Source organism: Etheostoma cragini, chromosome 14, assembly GCF_013103735.1.
Source record: "Etheostoma cragini isolate CJK2018 chromosome 14, CSU_Ecrag_1.0, whole genome shotgun sequence".
Lineage (NCBI taxonomy): Eukaryota > Metazoa > Chordata > Actinopteri > Perciformes > Percidae > Etheostoma > Etheostoma cragini.
The window spans coordinates 19074172-19089720 of NC_048420.1; the positions used below are offsets into that span (position 1 = coordinate 19074172).

A 15549-nucleotide genomic window follows, 5' to 3' on the forward strand; every position below is an offset into this window, starting at 1 on the left:
GTGACAGAAAGACAGAGGGAGTGGAAAGACAGACAGAGGAGCAAGGGGCGGTGTTTGAGGGACTGGTTTGGTTCGGACGCACCAGATGCTCCAGTCAGTGGAAACCCGTCCGTTTGCAGCTCGCAGGAGTTTCACTGACGATTTGTCATCTTATCTGTCATTTCATACAGAGCAGCACGAGCACACATATACACACACACACACACACACCGCCTGCATAGACTCCTGTGATCATCTCCAGAGGCTGCTGGTGCGCAAAGAAAGGTAGGTTACGTTTACATTTAGACGATTTATAGATAGGCTACTACTCATTACTTTGAAATGTGAAACAGTAGATGATAAGTGAATTTAAAGTGTGTTAAGGTCAGTTTGCAATGGCAGTTAGTCTCCCGTCTGACCTGTACACACATCCTCACCCAAAACAAATTACTAAACCTTTTACAGATCAGTTAAATGCAATCACTGAGATGAACTTTGGTTTCGAAAACTGCCTTTTACTGGTGACTTATTTTTAGACAGTGCTACAGAGACTCATAGAATAAATGTAATAATTTAAAGTTTTGAACATGTATAACTGCAGACTTGATCACTCATAAAAACTAAGAATCTCAAGCATTTATTATAGGCTAATATTACCAACACGTATAACTCATTACCAAATCTAAAGGATTAACACCTGCCAGTGGGTTTTCACAACCTGGCAACCCAAAATTGGACTTATAATTGATCTACAAAGCTTTAAAGAAAATTTGTATTAACAATAAAAACAGTGTTTCATTAGAAAGTGGCATGCTTTATTAAAATTATGCAAACCCTACAGATTTTCAAGCCAAATATTTGACCCCCACACTTCCAGGATGGGCCAGAAAGGATGTTCTTTCTTTAGAGTGAGGAAATAGTGGATGTTATTGTGGGTTGGGGGCCTGAGAGGGGGGCCAAAGTGAGTAACTGATACTGTGAATAAGTGCTGCGGCCCCTGTGTTGTCAGTAGGATTTATGAGAAGAAGAACAAGGAGAACTTTGAGGAAACAATCACTTGCTTTAATATTTTGTGAAATGGCTCAGACGCACAAAATAGGAAGGCTTCATATCTTGATAATGAAAGCTTAATATGTCATTCAATCATTGTTTTTCTTTTGGAAAGCATACTAGCAAGGCATTCAGTTGTGTTGAGTAAGAGTGATGTCATGTCTCCTTCAGATTACAAATTTTCTTCTGGAGACCCAGCACCCCCTACACCTCCTCCTCTGGCTACGCTCATAGTTTCCATCACCGCACACCATCCTCATACATACCACCATCATGTTCCAATCTATTTGGGTGAAATTAATACATTCATTGAAACAATGCAGCTCTCGCTGTGGGGGTGGTGATTTTTTGTTTCACACAGAAAGGGATTCCTGACTTTTGTCTTTTTTTAGAAAACAGAGGGCGGAAGAAAAATGCTTTTCTTGTTTGCTTTTTTTCTTCTTCTTCTCAAACCACAAGACTTTGCCACGTTTGGACCACACTTACATTCTTCTGAGATTCTTGCGTTGGGCGAGGGACGAGCCAGACATAGAATAAAACTAAAAAAGTTCAAATTAGAGGATTTTGTTGGAGATTGTCATAGAGACTGACATCATAAATATCAGACAGAGTCTCAGTGTGAGTCAGTCTCACTCACATCGCTGTCTTTTCCATTTCCTATTTTCTTTTTAGCACAACCTGGGATAAGTTTTATAGATGTAGTTTGATGTTTTGAGAAATGCGTTGATTTGCTTTCTTGCTTATAGTGACACCGCTCTAATGTCTGTACGTGAACATGTACAGGGGTGGCAGTAGCTCAGTCCATAGGGAGGTGGGCTGGTCGCTGGTTCAGGTCCCCGTACGGACCAAAGTACAGAGAGTGGATTGGTAGCTGGAAAGATGCCACTTCACCTTCTGGGCATTGACATGTGCCCTTGAGCAAGGCATCGTACCCCCCCAACCGCTCAGGCCGCAGGTCCCCTGGCAGCCCAGTCACTCTACATCTCTGCATTTGTGCATGATTAGGTCCTGAGCATGTGTTTTCGTATTTCAGGTCTGTGTGTAGTAATTTCTAACTAACAGAGTGTAAATTGTAATTTCCCCACTGGGGATCAATAAACAATATAAATTATAAATTACAATTAATTTGAGGCTAGTCTACAGCAAACAGTCAGTTAGCTTAGCTTAGCATAAAGCCTATAAACAGGGGGAAACATCTAGCCCGGCTCTACCAACAACGTTCCACAATTCCGCGATTGCTCCTAAGGAAATTTCGCTGGATATCCTTCTTTTTCGGCTGGATGTCCGCTACCTTCCACTGTCTTTGTGACTAACTATGGTTAACAGCTCCTCAGATCTCTGCAGGGTAAATCAAGACAGCTAGCTCGATGTTGCATCTGAGTTTTCTGTTGCAGGACTAAAATAACTTTTGAACGTTCCAGCAAAACAAGTTCCTTCCCGAGGCTATTTTGCAGTCATCAGGGCGCTTACCGTTGCCCAAGACAATGATTAGTTTAAAGACATGCCAATAAACCAGGGCAGCGAGCACGTTTCAGCGCTATGGACGAAGGTCTGGCGACGCAAGACTAGCACTAGCCTGGCTCTGTCTAAAGGCAACAACAATGAAACTCAATCAACATGTTAAATCTTCTTTTTTTAAATAAGTTCAAACAAAAACTGTAAAAGGAAAAAAAGTGTCAAAATACAGTTTGCCGTTTCAGGGGGTGAATGTATTTTCTTGGCCGGAAAGATTTCCAACAAATAGAGCATTAAGTAAGCTTAGCTTAGCATAAATACTGAAAGCAAGGGGAAATGTAAAGCCAGAGTTCAAAAATACCAGAAACCCTAAATATGTCTGTATTTTCTGCAGGTGTAAAAAGTCAGACTTGCTATAATCAGATAAACCAAGCCGCAAACATAAACAGAGAGGCCATGCCAGGCCCGAACTGGCTTATGAAGAGTAGGCCTATTCTGGGTAGGCCTGTCTGGTTTTTGGTCGCGTGGGGCGGTGTTCAGTTCAGTCATCATGGCACTGGTTTGAAATCATAGTTGAATGTCATGGTTGCTGTCCCTATGCTGTTTGGAATCGCATTTATTTTTTTCTTGCAGCCCACCGGTCTCCACATCCCCAGTCCTGTAGTGCAGCGGCAGCCTGGTTAATGATGACGTGTTTACGGCAAACAAAAACAAACCCTCATCTCGTAGCTATACTTCATCGACCGCGAGCAAAGAGAAGCTATAAAAACGGAGGAAAACTGCACTGAAAAGTCGACAATATAAAAAGGAAAGTTCTAGAAAGGGACGTGGCCAAATGTGCTAAACTGAGCAACGTTTTCATTAAAACCAGCGAGAGTGAAACGCCAAATGAAGTCGATGAGACGGGTAAGCTAGCTCGGAGCATTGACTAAAAAAACTGTAAAGATGTTGGCGGTTTTACAAAACATAAGACGACGTTGCCTGAAAACCAGCGTTCGTGTTTATGAATCAAACTTTTTCTTGTAGCTCTACAACAGCAGCCACTAGCTGGTCCAGTTGCTAACAGTGAGAATGAGAGACACTAGCCGACCAAGCACCGGCCATGCACCCACAACTCCAGAGTGGGCAGGTAGGACTGCTCATTGAGTGAATAGTATAAGAACTAGATAATGGAGCGTTAGTTGTACACCTGCTCTATAGAATAAAATGCTCTGAGATAATCAATGATGGCAGATGATTCAGCATTCAATTAATGAAACTGACTAAGATTAGTTAAAATATAAACCCTTTATATGCCCAAATGTTACTATTGATCCATTATGACTTTTATCATTCAAATAAAGATAGTAAATACACAAAGCCCAGGACTGACATGGAATAGAAAGTTTTGTGAAACACTATTTAAAGTGCAATACATTTTATTTCATTCTTTATTTCTTTTTCTTTTATATTTTGATTTTGTGTAATTTCAAGGTTTGGATATTTGTGAACACTTATTTACAAAGAAAAACAAGTTGATTACATTGGGACTAAAGAATAATAGTGTTTTCTGATAAATCTACATTGTAAAGCAACACTTAATGTATTTGCACTGAATTGTAAATGAAATTATGATTTATACTTGAATACAAGGCTGTAGAGAACAGTGCGCTATTGCAGACTTATATACTAAGGTTTTAATTCAATTATTTGAATATAGTCAGTCTCTCAGAAAACAAACATCTGTTACTATTAACACCCAGGACCTGACCTATCCAATGCCAGCTGGCAGCTGATGGGAAAATATGTTTACTTTTCTATTTGGTTTGGATGGTAGCTGTTGGTATTTTAAGATCAGGACGACTGTTTATTTGCATTGGTCACTGTTCGCCTGTAAGTATAATCCAAGTGAAACAACAACGCTGCCAAAAGTAACTTCACTAAAAGTACTTCATTTTAAGAGACTTCACGACCGCACTTGATTACTATCTTTAATCTTTCGTCATTCACGGAAACATTTAGACATTTTACACATTTTTTAACCACACTCAGCTCCGGTTAATGCTGTCTAATATTCGGGCCATCACTTTGTTCCCGTAGTCTGGCACCTCCACAGCGCTGTCGAGTAAGGTCTGGCTACACCTCAGATACACTCTGGGAAAGAACAGAAATGGCTCCGGGTTGTTTGCATTTCTTTAAAACAATCACAATCGTCAGCAACGGTGGCTCTGCAAAATGTCCTCAGAATGAACCTTGTTTTGGTGGAACATTTGGACCCAGCAAAAGTAAAACACCACATAAAATACTTTTTTATTCCTCACGTTACTGTAAAGTAACAGTTAATGTTAACTGTTACTTTACAGTAACGTGAGGAATTTAAATGACCTGGACACTTACCATTTTGTTGCCATGTGTACCTTGTCCAAAGCAAATCTTGCCAATTGGTCCCAAAACATCGCAGTTAGATAGTAAAAGCCGTAAAATTACAATCATTCCATAAAAGAAGCAAGAAGACCTGCCTTATACCACATCTCATGGTCTGATTTTGAGAAATGGCTGAATGCTCAGTGTCTAATAACCAGACTAGCTAGTGAAGTTTGAATGAATAATGAATGAATATGTATGTGAACTTAGTTTCTTTTATTTTGTATTCTGGCCCGAATGTCTACCCAAATTACATATTTCCTTCCAAAGAAAGAATTAGGAAATTATAGACCTATAGGGTTTTCTTATTTTGTATGTCATCTCACGACCTCGGGTGGGCTTAACCCCCAGAGTTGGGAACTGTTGTGTCAGGTCACTTTGATTTGCATGGTGGTGACTTGTTTACTTGTCTGACTGAGATCTATTTGTCAGGTCTGTTGACAGCAGCTGAAGTGAAACTGCGAGACTCACAACACAAAACCAGACACATGGTCTATCTCAAATGGGACTTCATTCCCTGATGTATTAGGCTAAATGCTACAGGTTATGTCTAATTAATATCCATTGATACTGATCATATTTTAAAATAATTAAAGCTGCCTATTATGGTTTTAGTGAAAGAACAGGTTATTTTGAAAAGATGACCAAGTTAAAGTAAATGAAGCTAAAAGAACACATTTAAATAAGCAGAATAATTAATCAGATCTGCCAACACTGTCTGTGTTTAATGAGCAATTCACCCTATTAACTTTGATCACAGGCAACAAAATGCACATTGGGGTACATGTTGATTTATGTAGGGCCTTATAAGGAGGCGATTTTTATGTTCAAGTAAACAAAAATTAATGGTACACATCTGCCAAATCAATATCTCAGGATATCATCATTGTTTAAAACAGCAAGAAGAAGCAGGAAGAAGCAATTCATTGTGATGAGCACTTTATTCAGCAACAAGAACATGTACAATGTGTGTTCATGTTGATTTGTGTGCGTGCAGCTGAGATTAGCCTTGTGATCTGCAGGAAGCCGCACCACATTGAGCGTCTTTGTACTGGGGATGAAAGGGAGCGCAGTCATCTGACAGCCATAAGAGACCAGCCTTGTTTTTTATTTCTTCTATTTTCTCTAACAGTTTATAGCTGCAACCATGCAGGTGTCAATTTCCCTCCAATGCAGCGGGGCGCCACTCTGCTGTTGGCAATTTCTGCACAGTATTGTGCCGCTGTCAATATTCTCATTCACCTGCTCAAATCCAGGTTATGCAACCCAGTGAGTCGCACAATATGAGGACTGTTCTGAGCTTTAGAGCCCGTTAGAGTACCATAATCCATTTCAGGGGAAATACACCGTAAAAGTGGGCTGGTAATCAAAAGCCAACTTTGTTACACGCGTTGCTGCTTTAACTCAGTGCTCCCACAGTTTGGGTTATTGAATGAGTGTCACAGCAAAAGAGAAAGCAGTGATTGTGAGTTAAGTCTACAGTAACTCTAGCAGCCCTGTAAGGCTGTTCTTATCGTTACGAGCAACCAAATCGGAAAAACATCAGCTTTCAAAATGATGTTTCCAAATCACAGACGGTGAGAATTTGTTGACAATGCGATGATATCTCTTAAAAGAACTACAAAAGTTTCAATAAACCATAGGCAACATACATGCAAAGCTGCAGTTACATCACAATAAAAACATGAATAACACAAATAAAGTGACTTCATTTGATTTTAGCATAAAGCTGCAACAGAAGAAAAAGTTTAAAAAGTAAAGGTGTGTGAATACTTTCACTATGACCAAGTACCTGAAACTGACAGTAAAAAAAAACAATAAGTATACGTTCAATGATATATAGAAAACATCTCTTAAACAGACATGAGAGGCAGGACGCACAGGGAATGCAATCCCTCCAAAAAAAAAGGCACCAGGGCTGTTTTATAATGCATGAATTAGTATTTTGTGGCTCGGACAGATTTAACATTTACCTACATATTTTGTTCTACTTGATTTTATTACGTGTGACTGTGGTTTTCATCATGGAATCTGGTTTGTAAAGCTCAGACATGAAGTCTAAATTCCTCTACGGGGGAAAATAAACACTAACACATAGACGCAGCAGCTCAGTTTCTGGCCCCTGTGGTAAGAAACTGTCCAGGTCGTTCGGGTGTAAAACAACAGCAGCGAACCATGAAGGGACATGAAACAGGAAGCCTGATCCTGGGAGACAGTTGCCATTTGGCTGTCACTACAAAGTGCTCAGAGCCAGGTGACTCCTGTAAATCTTTTACTTGGACAGACAGTTTATCAGCAGAAGAATTAAACGTGTCCACTCATCAAGGTGAAATGTAAGCTTAAATAGTTTCAGCAGCCGTGCTACCAGAAAGAAACTTAGACAGGTTGAATGAGTGTTAGGTTTAATGTCTCGTGTTGCGGAGGAGAACAGGGGCGACAAGTATTCTTGGGTGTGTTTCAAGAGAACACCTGTGGAGTAAAGTGCACGCCTCCGAAACAAGGCACAGACTACATGTGAGTCAGTGTCAGACTATTCATGTCAGACAGTCTGGATGGTGTGAAGATGAACAGGTTCTTTCATTTGCAGTTAGTTGTGACCTTTAACAAGATGCATGAAAGCAAATAATGGGTAACAATATTTTAATCTTAGCGCTACTGAAAACTAGACCTTCACAATCAATCATTAGAAAATTGCAATCACTAACAAATTTACTCTTAAAATCTATCTGACGTCTCGATTACCCTCTTTTAGAATTCCAGTGGTCAATTTCAAAAACTTCACCAATTCAGATAGAAAAATCAAGTGTTCAGTATTCAAAAACTATATTAAAATTGCTAAAATTTTAATTTGGATCTAAAAATTAAAGTCAAGTCCAAATATCTGGTTGCTCAAAATGGCTAGTATTGTTACTTCGGGAACATTTTAAATTCTTGAAAGGAATAGTCTGACATTTTGAAAAGTATGTCTATATGCTTTGTTGCTAAGAATTAGACAATGCGATTAAAACCAAGCTGAAGCTGAGGCAAGAGGTTATTAGCATAGCTTAGCATTAAGTCTAGAAACAGGGAAACAACTAGTCTGGCTGTGTCCAAAGGTAACAAAATCCACCTAACTGCACCTCCTAAAGTCACTAATTTTAAATATCCAGTATGTTTAATCTGTTCACAAACAGAATTGTTAAAACAATGTGTCAGGCTGTGTATTGATTTAACAAACAAGGTAAACCAAACAACAACAAAAATGCTTTATGCATTTTTCTAGACTTTGGGCAGAGCTTTCAGTCTGTGTGCTAGGCTAAGCTAATAGTGCACCCTCCTAAATGCTCAGTCTCTCAATCAGCTGTTTCTATAGTATCAGTCTCACCATATTTGCCCATTTTATAGCTGACTATGAAGTTATAATGGACTGTCCTCTAGGAACAGGAACCATAAAATGTTGGTTTCAACAATGATGGATTGTTAATTAGACTCTGCTCTGTCCTGAAGGTCTGTCCCTATTGGATGCCTGAAGGAGAATTCGATGACAGACAACAGCTGGAGACCACAGAATGTGTTTGCAGATGTTGTGGCTCAGGAAGAGAAACATAAAGCTCAAAACTGGGAAAACTATGTCCGGAAGGAAAACCATTGTTCTATCACTGCATTCATCGTAGACATGGATGGACGAGAATAGAAACCCAAACCTCTTTAGACATTTTAGGAGGGAAGCTGGGCTGTTGGCTCTTCCAGACAGCAATCTGACATAAAACAGACAGGATGTGATGTTTTCTCTCAGTTTGGTTGTCCTCCTTGTTTTGTTGACCCAGCTTGATGCCCTGTATGAGGAAGCAGTGCTGTTATCTGCAGGGAGGGATGCACGGGGGATGTCCTCAGTGTTGTGTTAACATGGCATTGGGAGACAAAGTCTCCAATTGAGCTGTGGAGAAGAGGGAGTTTATGCTTCTAGCATCAGCTTTAGAACATGACCAAGAGTGGACTGTTTATCTTTTTTTTTGTTTATCTGAAATTGCTGCATCAACGGTTATTAGAAACATAATGTTTGATAGCAGTCAGACATGAGGAATGTAAACTGCACTTTTTAAAAGAATCCTTTAGCAGACCAGATTCAAATACTTTGATAATAAAGCGCGGCACCTGTACATGTGTGGAGCGGGAAAACTTATTCATGACTGACGTTTAATTCTTACCAGCTTAAAACAAAACCACAAAAATTGAAGTGGCCTTCATTAGTTTGCACCGAGCTCTGGCTCTCATCGTTTAGTCATCGTTTAGACCAATAGTGACGTCCAGACGGGGGGGGGGGGGGGGCTCATTCCTCGATCCCTTAGGGGGATTTCAAAGCCCAACGGATTCTTGACTGCACTTTGTTGAACCCACCTCCCCTTTCTGACATAAAAACATGTCAAAGCTACTCTGTGACCAAAATCAATTATAAACAATTACGGTTTCCAAGTGAAATATTTAAGTGTCTGGCTTTGTAAATGTTCCAAAAGTTGTGATCCTAAGCATGATACCCAAACCCGAAACATATACCCAAACTCTAGAGAACTCTCCTTATCTATAACTTCATCCACATTCTGTATATATATCTGAGCCATGCCTGCCCTGTCTTAACTGTTCCACAGGAGGGTATTATAACCTCCCACACTTAATTTCCTCGCTCATTTCCCTTTGCTGCTGCAGAACATGGGGTCACTGCCCTGCTAATGCCTCACTGTGTTCAGTAATAATAGTAGGATGATGTTATTGTCAGTGTGCCCAGTCTTATTTCCACCTGTCTTTCCTCTGCTCCACAAGCTCTCAGTCAACTCATTTATTTAAATTAAGCAAGAAGGGTTCTTCTCAAGGTAAATTGACTCAGATGTTGAAGATCAATCTAAATAGGATTTACAACTTTATCACCACCAACAACCTCCTTCTCCTCCTCTCAGACTTTGGTCATCTCAACATTTTCATCCTCCTCAACTGCACTGCTTCTTTTGAAACCATTCTTCCTCAAGATGAGATCAAAATTTACTTAACCAGAGGCTAATTGCTATTGCATTACAAGGCAGGAAAAACGTGCAAATATTAAAAATTGCAGCTAGGAAATATCAATAAACAATTATCCAAACTCTTAAATACACCTCCTCCACCACCAATTCTTGCTCCCAAGGCATCCCACATGGTTCAATGTTTAGTCCTCTCCAGTTTATTGTCATACATTCTCCTTTTTGTCTTCCACTAACAACTCCTGCCTCCCCATCGATAACTCCATTCTCTCCCACACATTTTCAATTTTGGAGTCATTTTCAACAGCAACCTCTCTTTCAAACACCATGCAAATCCAATCACTTAAACAGTAGTTTTCCACTTCAAACATCACCCATCCCTATCTGGTTACAAACAGAGATTACAAACTTTGATCCTAATTTCATACATTTAGACTACCGCACTTTCATTTTTTATTGATTTAATTTCCTGAACAACGCTTGCCTTTAGTGTGTTTTTAGTTACACTATCTAGGATCTTTTTTACCGGTTGTACAAAGTGTCCTTGGTTGTATAACACTTTAAATGTTAGTTCTTTTACTACAATTTTTTTTTCATTCCTGTTGGTCTTAAGTTCCAAGCTGCACAACCAAACACTGCCTGCATCCCTTTTCTCTACTTTCTCTCTGTCTTACTAATCTCACTTGTCGTCCTACTCCTTTTGGCGTTTCTTACTGACAGTAGATGCTGTGTCTGTGAATTCTCTCAGCCAGAAGAAAGACATCATGAGTGACCGGTTCAACTGCAAAAACTGTAACGAGTCCCTGTGCGGACGCAAATACATCCAGGTGGAGGACAACCCGCACTGCATCCCCTGTTACGACCGCCTGTACGCCAACACCTGCCAGGAATGTAAAGAAATCATCGGCCATAATGCCAAGGTAAGCTATACCTGTACAGAGGTTGAAAGTATCTAAGTCCATTTACTCGATCTTAAAGTATTTGTACTTTTTTGCTTCTACTTTATACTCAACTCTATTTTTCTATCTACTACTTTTATTTGAAAACCTTGGGTTACCGTTCAGATTAAGACTTTACGTGCAAAAGATGAGAAGCTTTTATAAATTAGAGTTGCAACGAACAATTTTCTTCCTTGTTTATAAATCTGATATTCTTTTCATTGATTAATCAATTAATCATTCGGTTTATTAAACCTCTACAATAGTGAAAAATGCCTATTAAAGTTTCCCAAGTACAAGTTAAACACACCAGATACAACATTAAAATGCGGCTTACTGTACATATAAAGTTTTTTACATTGTAGTATTGTTACTTTTACTTAATGATCTGACCACTTCTTCCACCACTGAAATTGTACATGTCTGACTACATTATGATCAATTTCTGCTTTAAGAAACCAGCTGGTGTTCCTGAAAAACATTAATCTCCTTCCCAAGAACACCAAACTATCTGTAATCCCCTTTAAGTTTTATAAAGTCTTATTTCGGGAAAATTAAAAACATAAACACCGACAGACGCCATGAGGCCTTCAGTGTCCTGTGAATTACGGACTCCCTGTGAGGGACTGACAGTAAATTACGCTCCCACTTGCTTTGGCCATCCCTCCTCTGCAAAATACATGACAACATTCATCCTTTATGCTTCTCCGTCCCTCTGCTTTAGTTGTTTCTCTTACTGTGAAACTCCACGCATCAAAAAAGAGTTTTTCACCCACTGTTCAATGGAGCCATTTATCACAGAGCTCGCCTGAACTGCAGATGAACTGGAACCCAAGCAGCTGTACAGAGCTACAGTGGTTATTATAAAGTGGTAGATTTTTTTTAAAGAAAATAATGATGAAGAAAAGGGAATGTACAAAAACTTCTCCCTTCTGTTAACTCATCTTGTGTTTGGAGGACAGCGGGGTTTTGTGGATAGAAGGAAACTTTAGGGGATTAGACTCCCATGTCTGCAAACATCCAAATACAAGGAACTGTAGAGGATGATTCCTGTGGTGGACTCTGACCTCTGACCTCCAAGCAGATGGGGGGTCAGCAAATAGAGAACCTCACAGGGAGGAACAATAACAATTCAATTTTTATTAACTTACAGTTTATGGTAAATATCTTAAGTTCCCATATCATTGACTGTTAAATGATAAAGCTGGTGTTCTTTATCAACAAATCCTATAAGAAGACCAAGAATGCATTGTAATATCAATATCTGCCTTCCCTGCTCTGTCTGTGCCGCTTACCCCCAAATTCCATCGGATGCTTAACGGCTACGGATCGGCTCTGCTGTGTGTCGGCTCCGTGCTCCGCCGTCCATCAACGCCCACCAGGTCCGGATTTGTTGCGGAACGGCTGCGGCCATGACTGACAGCTGAAGTCACAAGGATCTATGAGATCTCGCAAATTCATATAGAATAGAACCACAAATCCAACAACAAACAACGTTTGTTTCCATCCAGAGGAGTAGAGAGGAAACAACTCTGTGCCGTGTTTTAAAGGTGTAGTGCAGAGAAATTTGATCCGCCGTCAGCACGGTCTATTTTATTTTGAAAAGTAACCGGATGTTTTAAATTGTTTCTTTGCTCGACTTCCTGTCCTGCACCCGGGTTAGTTCCTACTGAAGACATAAATCTTTAGAAATAAGTCACTATGAACTATACTAAGGGACACCCTCAAACACCTGGGCACTGTAGTTTTTGGGGGGATTATTTTTGGGTGCAGATTAACACACATACTACAGTGTCCATTTGCTAACATTATCCATCCCAACTAATACAGTAAAGGAAAGACCTCTGCTTGTATTCGATTGAGCAAGGATGTGTTTTACCAATAACAAATTAAACTTTTTTAGGCCTTTTATCTATAACCTTTGACATTTTAAGTTTTTTATTATAAGGCCATTTTGAGCCTGTCTGATTTTACTGGTTCCTCAGTGCTCAGTTTGACTCTCTTCTTCCTCTAGGAGCTCTTCTATGAGAACAGACATTACCACGCGCACTGTTTCCGCTGTTTTCACTGCGACCGCTCTCTGGCAGACGAGCCATTCACCAGCCAGGAGGATGTCCTGGTGTGCAGCGACTGCTACTGCAGCGAGTATTCCTCCAAGTGTGTGTCCTGCGACAAGATAGTCATGCCAGGTAGTGATGATAAAGACTGGTTGCATCACTTGTATTCCTCCAACACCAAGTTCACAAACCTAGTTGGATCCTTGAGTAATCGCTTAAAAAGTTAGAAAATTCACACACAGTCTTATCAGGGAAAAAAAAGGCTAATGGGTTTTTGTTATCCAGGGTGTGACAGCTTAGATGTGACAGCATGATTGTTTCATGCTTTGCTGAAAATCTCTCCCTGCAGGGTTTTCAGCTTCGCTGTGACGACACAAATGCGGCAGTGGTGTCGGATGACTGAAAATTACCCGGGCCTGTGGGTAGTGTGGGATATCATAACTCACCAGTTCTTTTCTGAACTCAGCAGTAATTTTCTTCAATTTCTGCTCAGCCTGGAATGGCTTTAAAAACTGCTGCCCTCTCCCCTATTTTCTTAAAAGTGCAGCCAAGTTCAAGTTCCAAACACCGTCATGCCTTCGGGCTTCAGTTTAGGTCCCAAAAGTCATAAAACAAGGCCAGTGATTAAAGTTACTTAGAGGCATGACTGGCTCCTGACTTTTATAAACATCTGCAGTGAAGCATATGTTTTCTATGGGAGTGGACAAACAGACCATCTGAAATGGTTAAAATTGTAAAATAAATAAAAAGCAGTGTTACGATGCCAGCTAAATCATTGCTTTGTTACTGCTGGCCAGATTGTTTTGATGCAAGATAAGCTGAAGTAATTATACAGTGCAGGAGAGCTATGTAAGAACAGGTTTAGCTGTCACAATGAATCATCTCTTTTGTCTTCACTGTGTATACGCTATCAGATTTCATTCCAGCTCAAAGTCTCAAACATTCACAAACATCTCAATTTCAATTCTCATCTGCTCCTTTTCTTTTACTCCTGACAGGATCAAGGCTGTTGGAGTACGGCGGCTCCACGTGGCACGAGGACTGTTTTATGTGTCACGGCTGTGAGAAGCCAATCGGGGCAGAGGCCTTCATCCCAGACAACAACAACTACTACTGTGTGCCGTGCTACGAGGGCAGGGTTGCTCCTCAGTGCAGCCACTGCAAAAAGGTGAACCAGGATCTTGATCAATCTATCTGAACTTTTCCAATTAATTATTTAAGATAAGATACAGTGGTGCTCATAAGTTATAAACCCACGCTAAAGTTGACTGAATTCTTTTTTAACATTTTTAACATTTAGCACATTTCAGCAACAGGGCAATTCAAAGTGCTTTACACAAAATCAGTTTAACAGATAAAACACAAGTACAAACAGTTAAAAATTATAAGCATATAAAACACATAAAAACAAAATAGACAAATAAAACACAAGAATAAAAGTTACAGTGCAGCATAAGAAATTTAATTTTTTCAGATGTCACTCAGTTCTGTCCCTGACAGAAGGAAAATTACAATGATATTTTTACTTTTAGCTTTTATCTGGCCCCTTGCAGCTGATTTTTCGTGCACTTTTCCAACAGTGTACCCCAGGTACACTCAATCAGTTCTGTCCCTGACAGAAGGAAAATGTCAATGATAAAGTTCCCTTGGCCTTTGGAATTAAAATATCCCCACATCATCACACACCCTTCACCATACCTAGCAACTGACATGGTTTTATATAAGTTAGCCTAATAGTTGATTTGTTTTGCATTGAGAAATTATTTTATGGAAAGTACCACATGGTGAAAGGTTTGTGATGGTGGGGGGCTATTTTATTTCTTCTTAAAGGTTGGATTATTTCTATGTTTTTTTAAATTAAGGCATGAAGATATTTTTAGTCAACTTTAGCATGGTTTCATAAACTTATAAGCAGCACTGTAAACCTTTGATTCACAGCAAAGAAATTTGGTTGCTGCAACAGAACAGAACAAAAGAAAAGAATCCGTCCATCACTCTTTCCCAGAGCTCATAAGGACATCTTTAAATGTCTGGTTTATTTCAATGACTTGAATGCAGGAGGATAAAGCAACACAGATACATGTGATCATCAGATGACAGACACATTGATTAGGTGTCATGAATTAGATATGATTATCATTTTCTTTTTAAACCTGAATTGTTTGTGAACAATTGATAATGTACCACAATACAGTAGGGTAAAGGTTTTATACTGAATAATAATAATAATAATTATTATTATTATTATTATTATTATTATAATAATAATAATATAAGATTGTAGGATAAACAGTGGGTAAAATATATGAACAACTGAGTAGTGAGCATGAGCAGTTACTAGAATACCACCGAATTTTTTTAAATTGTCACATTTTACTGATAGGGTTTGTGCTTGTGTCGTGCAGGCTCTGACTAAAGGTGGGGTGACCTACAAGGACGAGGTGTGGCACAAAGAGTGTTTTCTCTGCACGGGCTGCAAAGCGCCGCTGGCTGGCCAACCCTTCACCTCGCAGGGGGAGAGTCCGTACTGCGTCAAGTGTTTCAGCAGCCTGTATGCCAAAAAGTGTGCTGGCTGCAACACGGCCATCACAGGTCAGTGGAGAGTACAGGACCAAGTTCAATTCTGTCTGGGGTTGTCTCCCATGTTCTCCTTGTGATTCCTGTCTGTCTCGACTA

At 39.7% G+C, this 15549-nt stretch overlaps 2 protein-coding genes across 7 annotated transcripts in view; one reads left to right on the top strand and one right to left on the bottom strand.

The window, feature by feature from the left end:
• The window catches only part of LOC117957336 (four and a half LIM domains protein 3-like), a 17605-nt gene continuing 2056 nt past the window's right edge, over window positions 1-15549 (top strand). The window contains exons 1-5 of one of the 6 annotated variants that reach the window (XM_034893003.1): window positions 1-264; window positions 10627-10798; window positions 12831-13005; window positions 13872-14041; window positions 15279-15465. In XM_034893003.1, coding sequence (XP_034748894.1) covers window positions 86-264; window positions 10627-10798; window positions 12831-13005; window positions 13872-14041; window positions 15279-15465 — 883 coding nt within the window. In that variant the 5' untranslated portion in view covers window positions 1-85. Of the gene's footprint in view, window positions 265-3251; window positions 3391-3540; window positions 3614-10598; window positions 10799-12830; window positions 13006-13871; window positions 14042-15278; window positions 15466-15549 lie in introns of those variants that run through there. The other 5 variants (XM_034893005.1, XM_034893007.1, XM_034893006.1 and 2 more) reach the window with 5 other exon arrangements.
• The window catches only part of meaf6 (MYST/Esa1-associated factor 6), a 19892-nt gene continuing 13376 nt past the window's right edge, over window positions 9034-15549 (bottom strand). Inside the window, exon 9 of the transcript XR_004659480.1 lies at window positions 9034-9045. The gene's annotated coding sequence lies outside the window, so the exon portion shown is untranslated. The remainder of the gene's footprint in view (window positions 9046-15549) is intronic.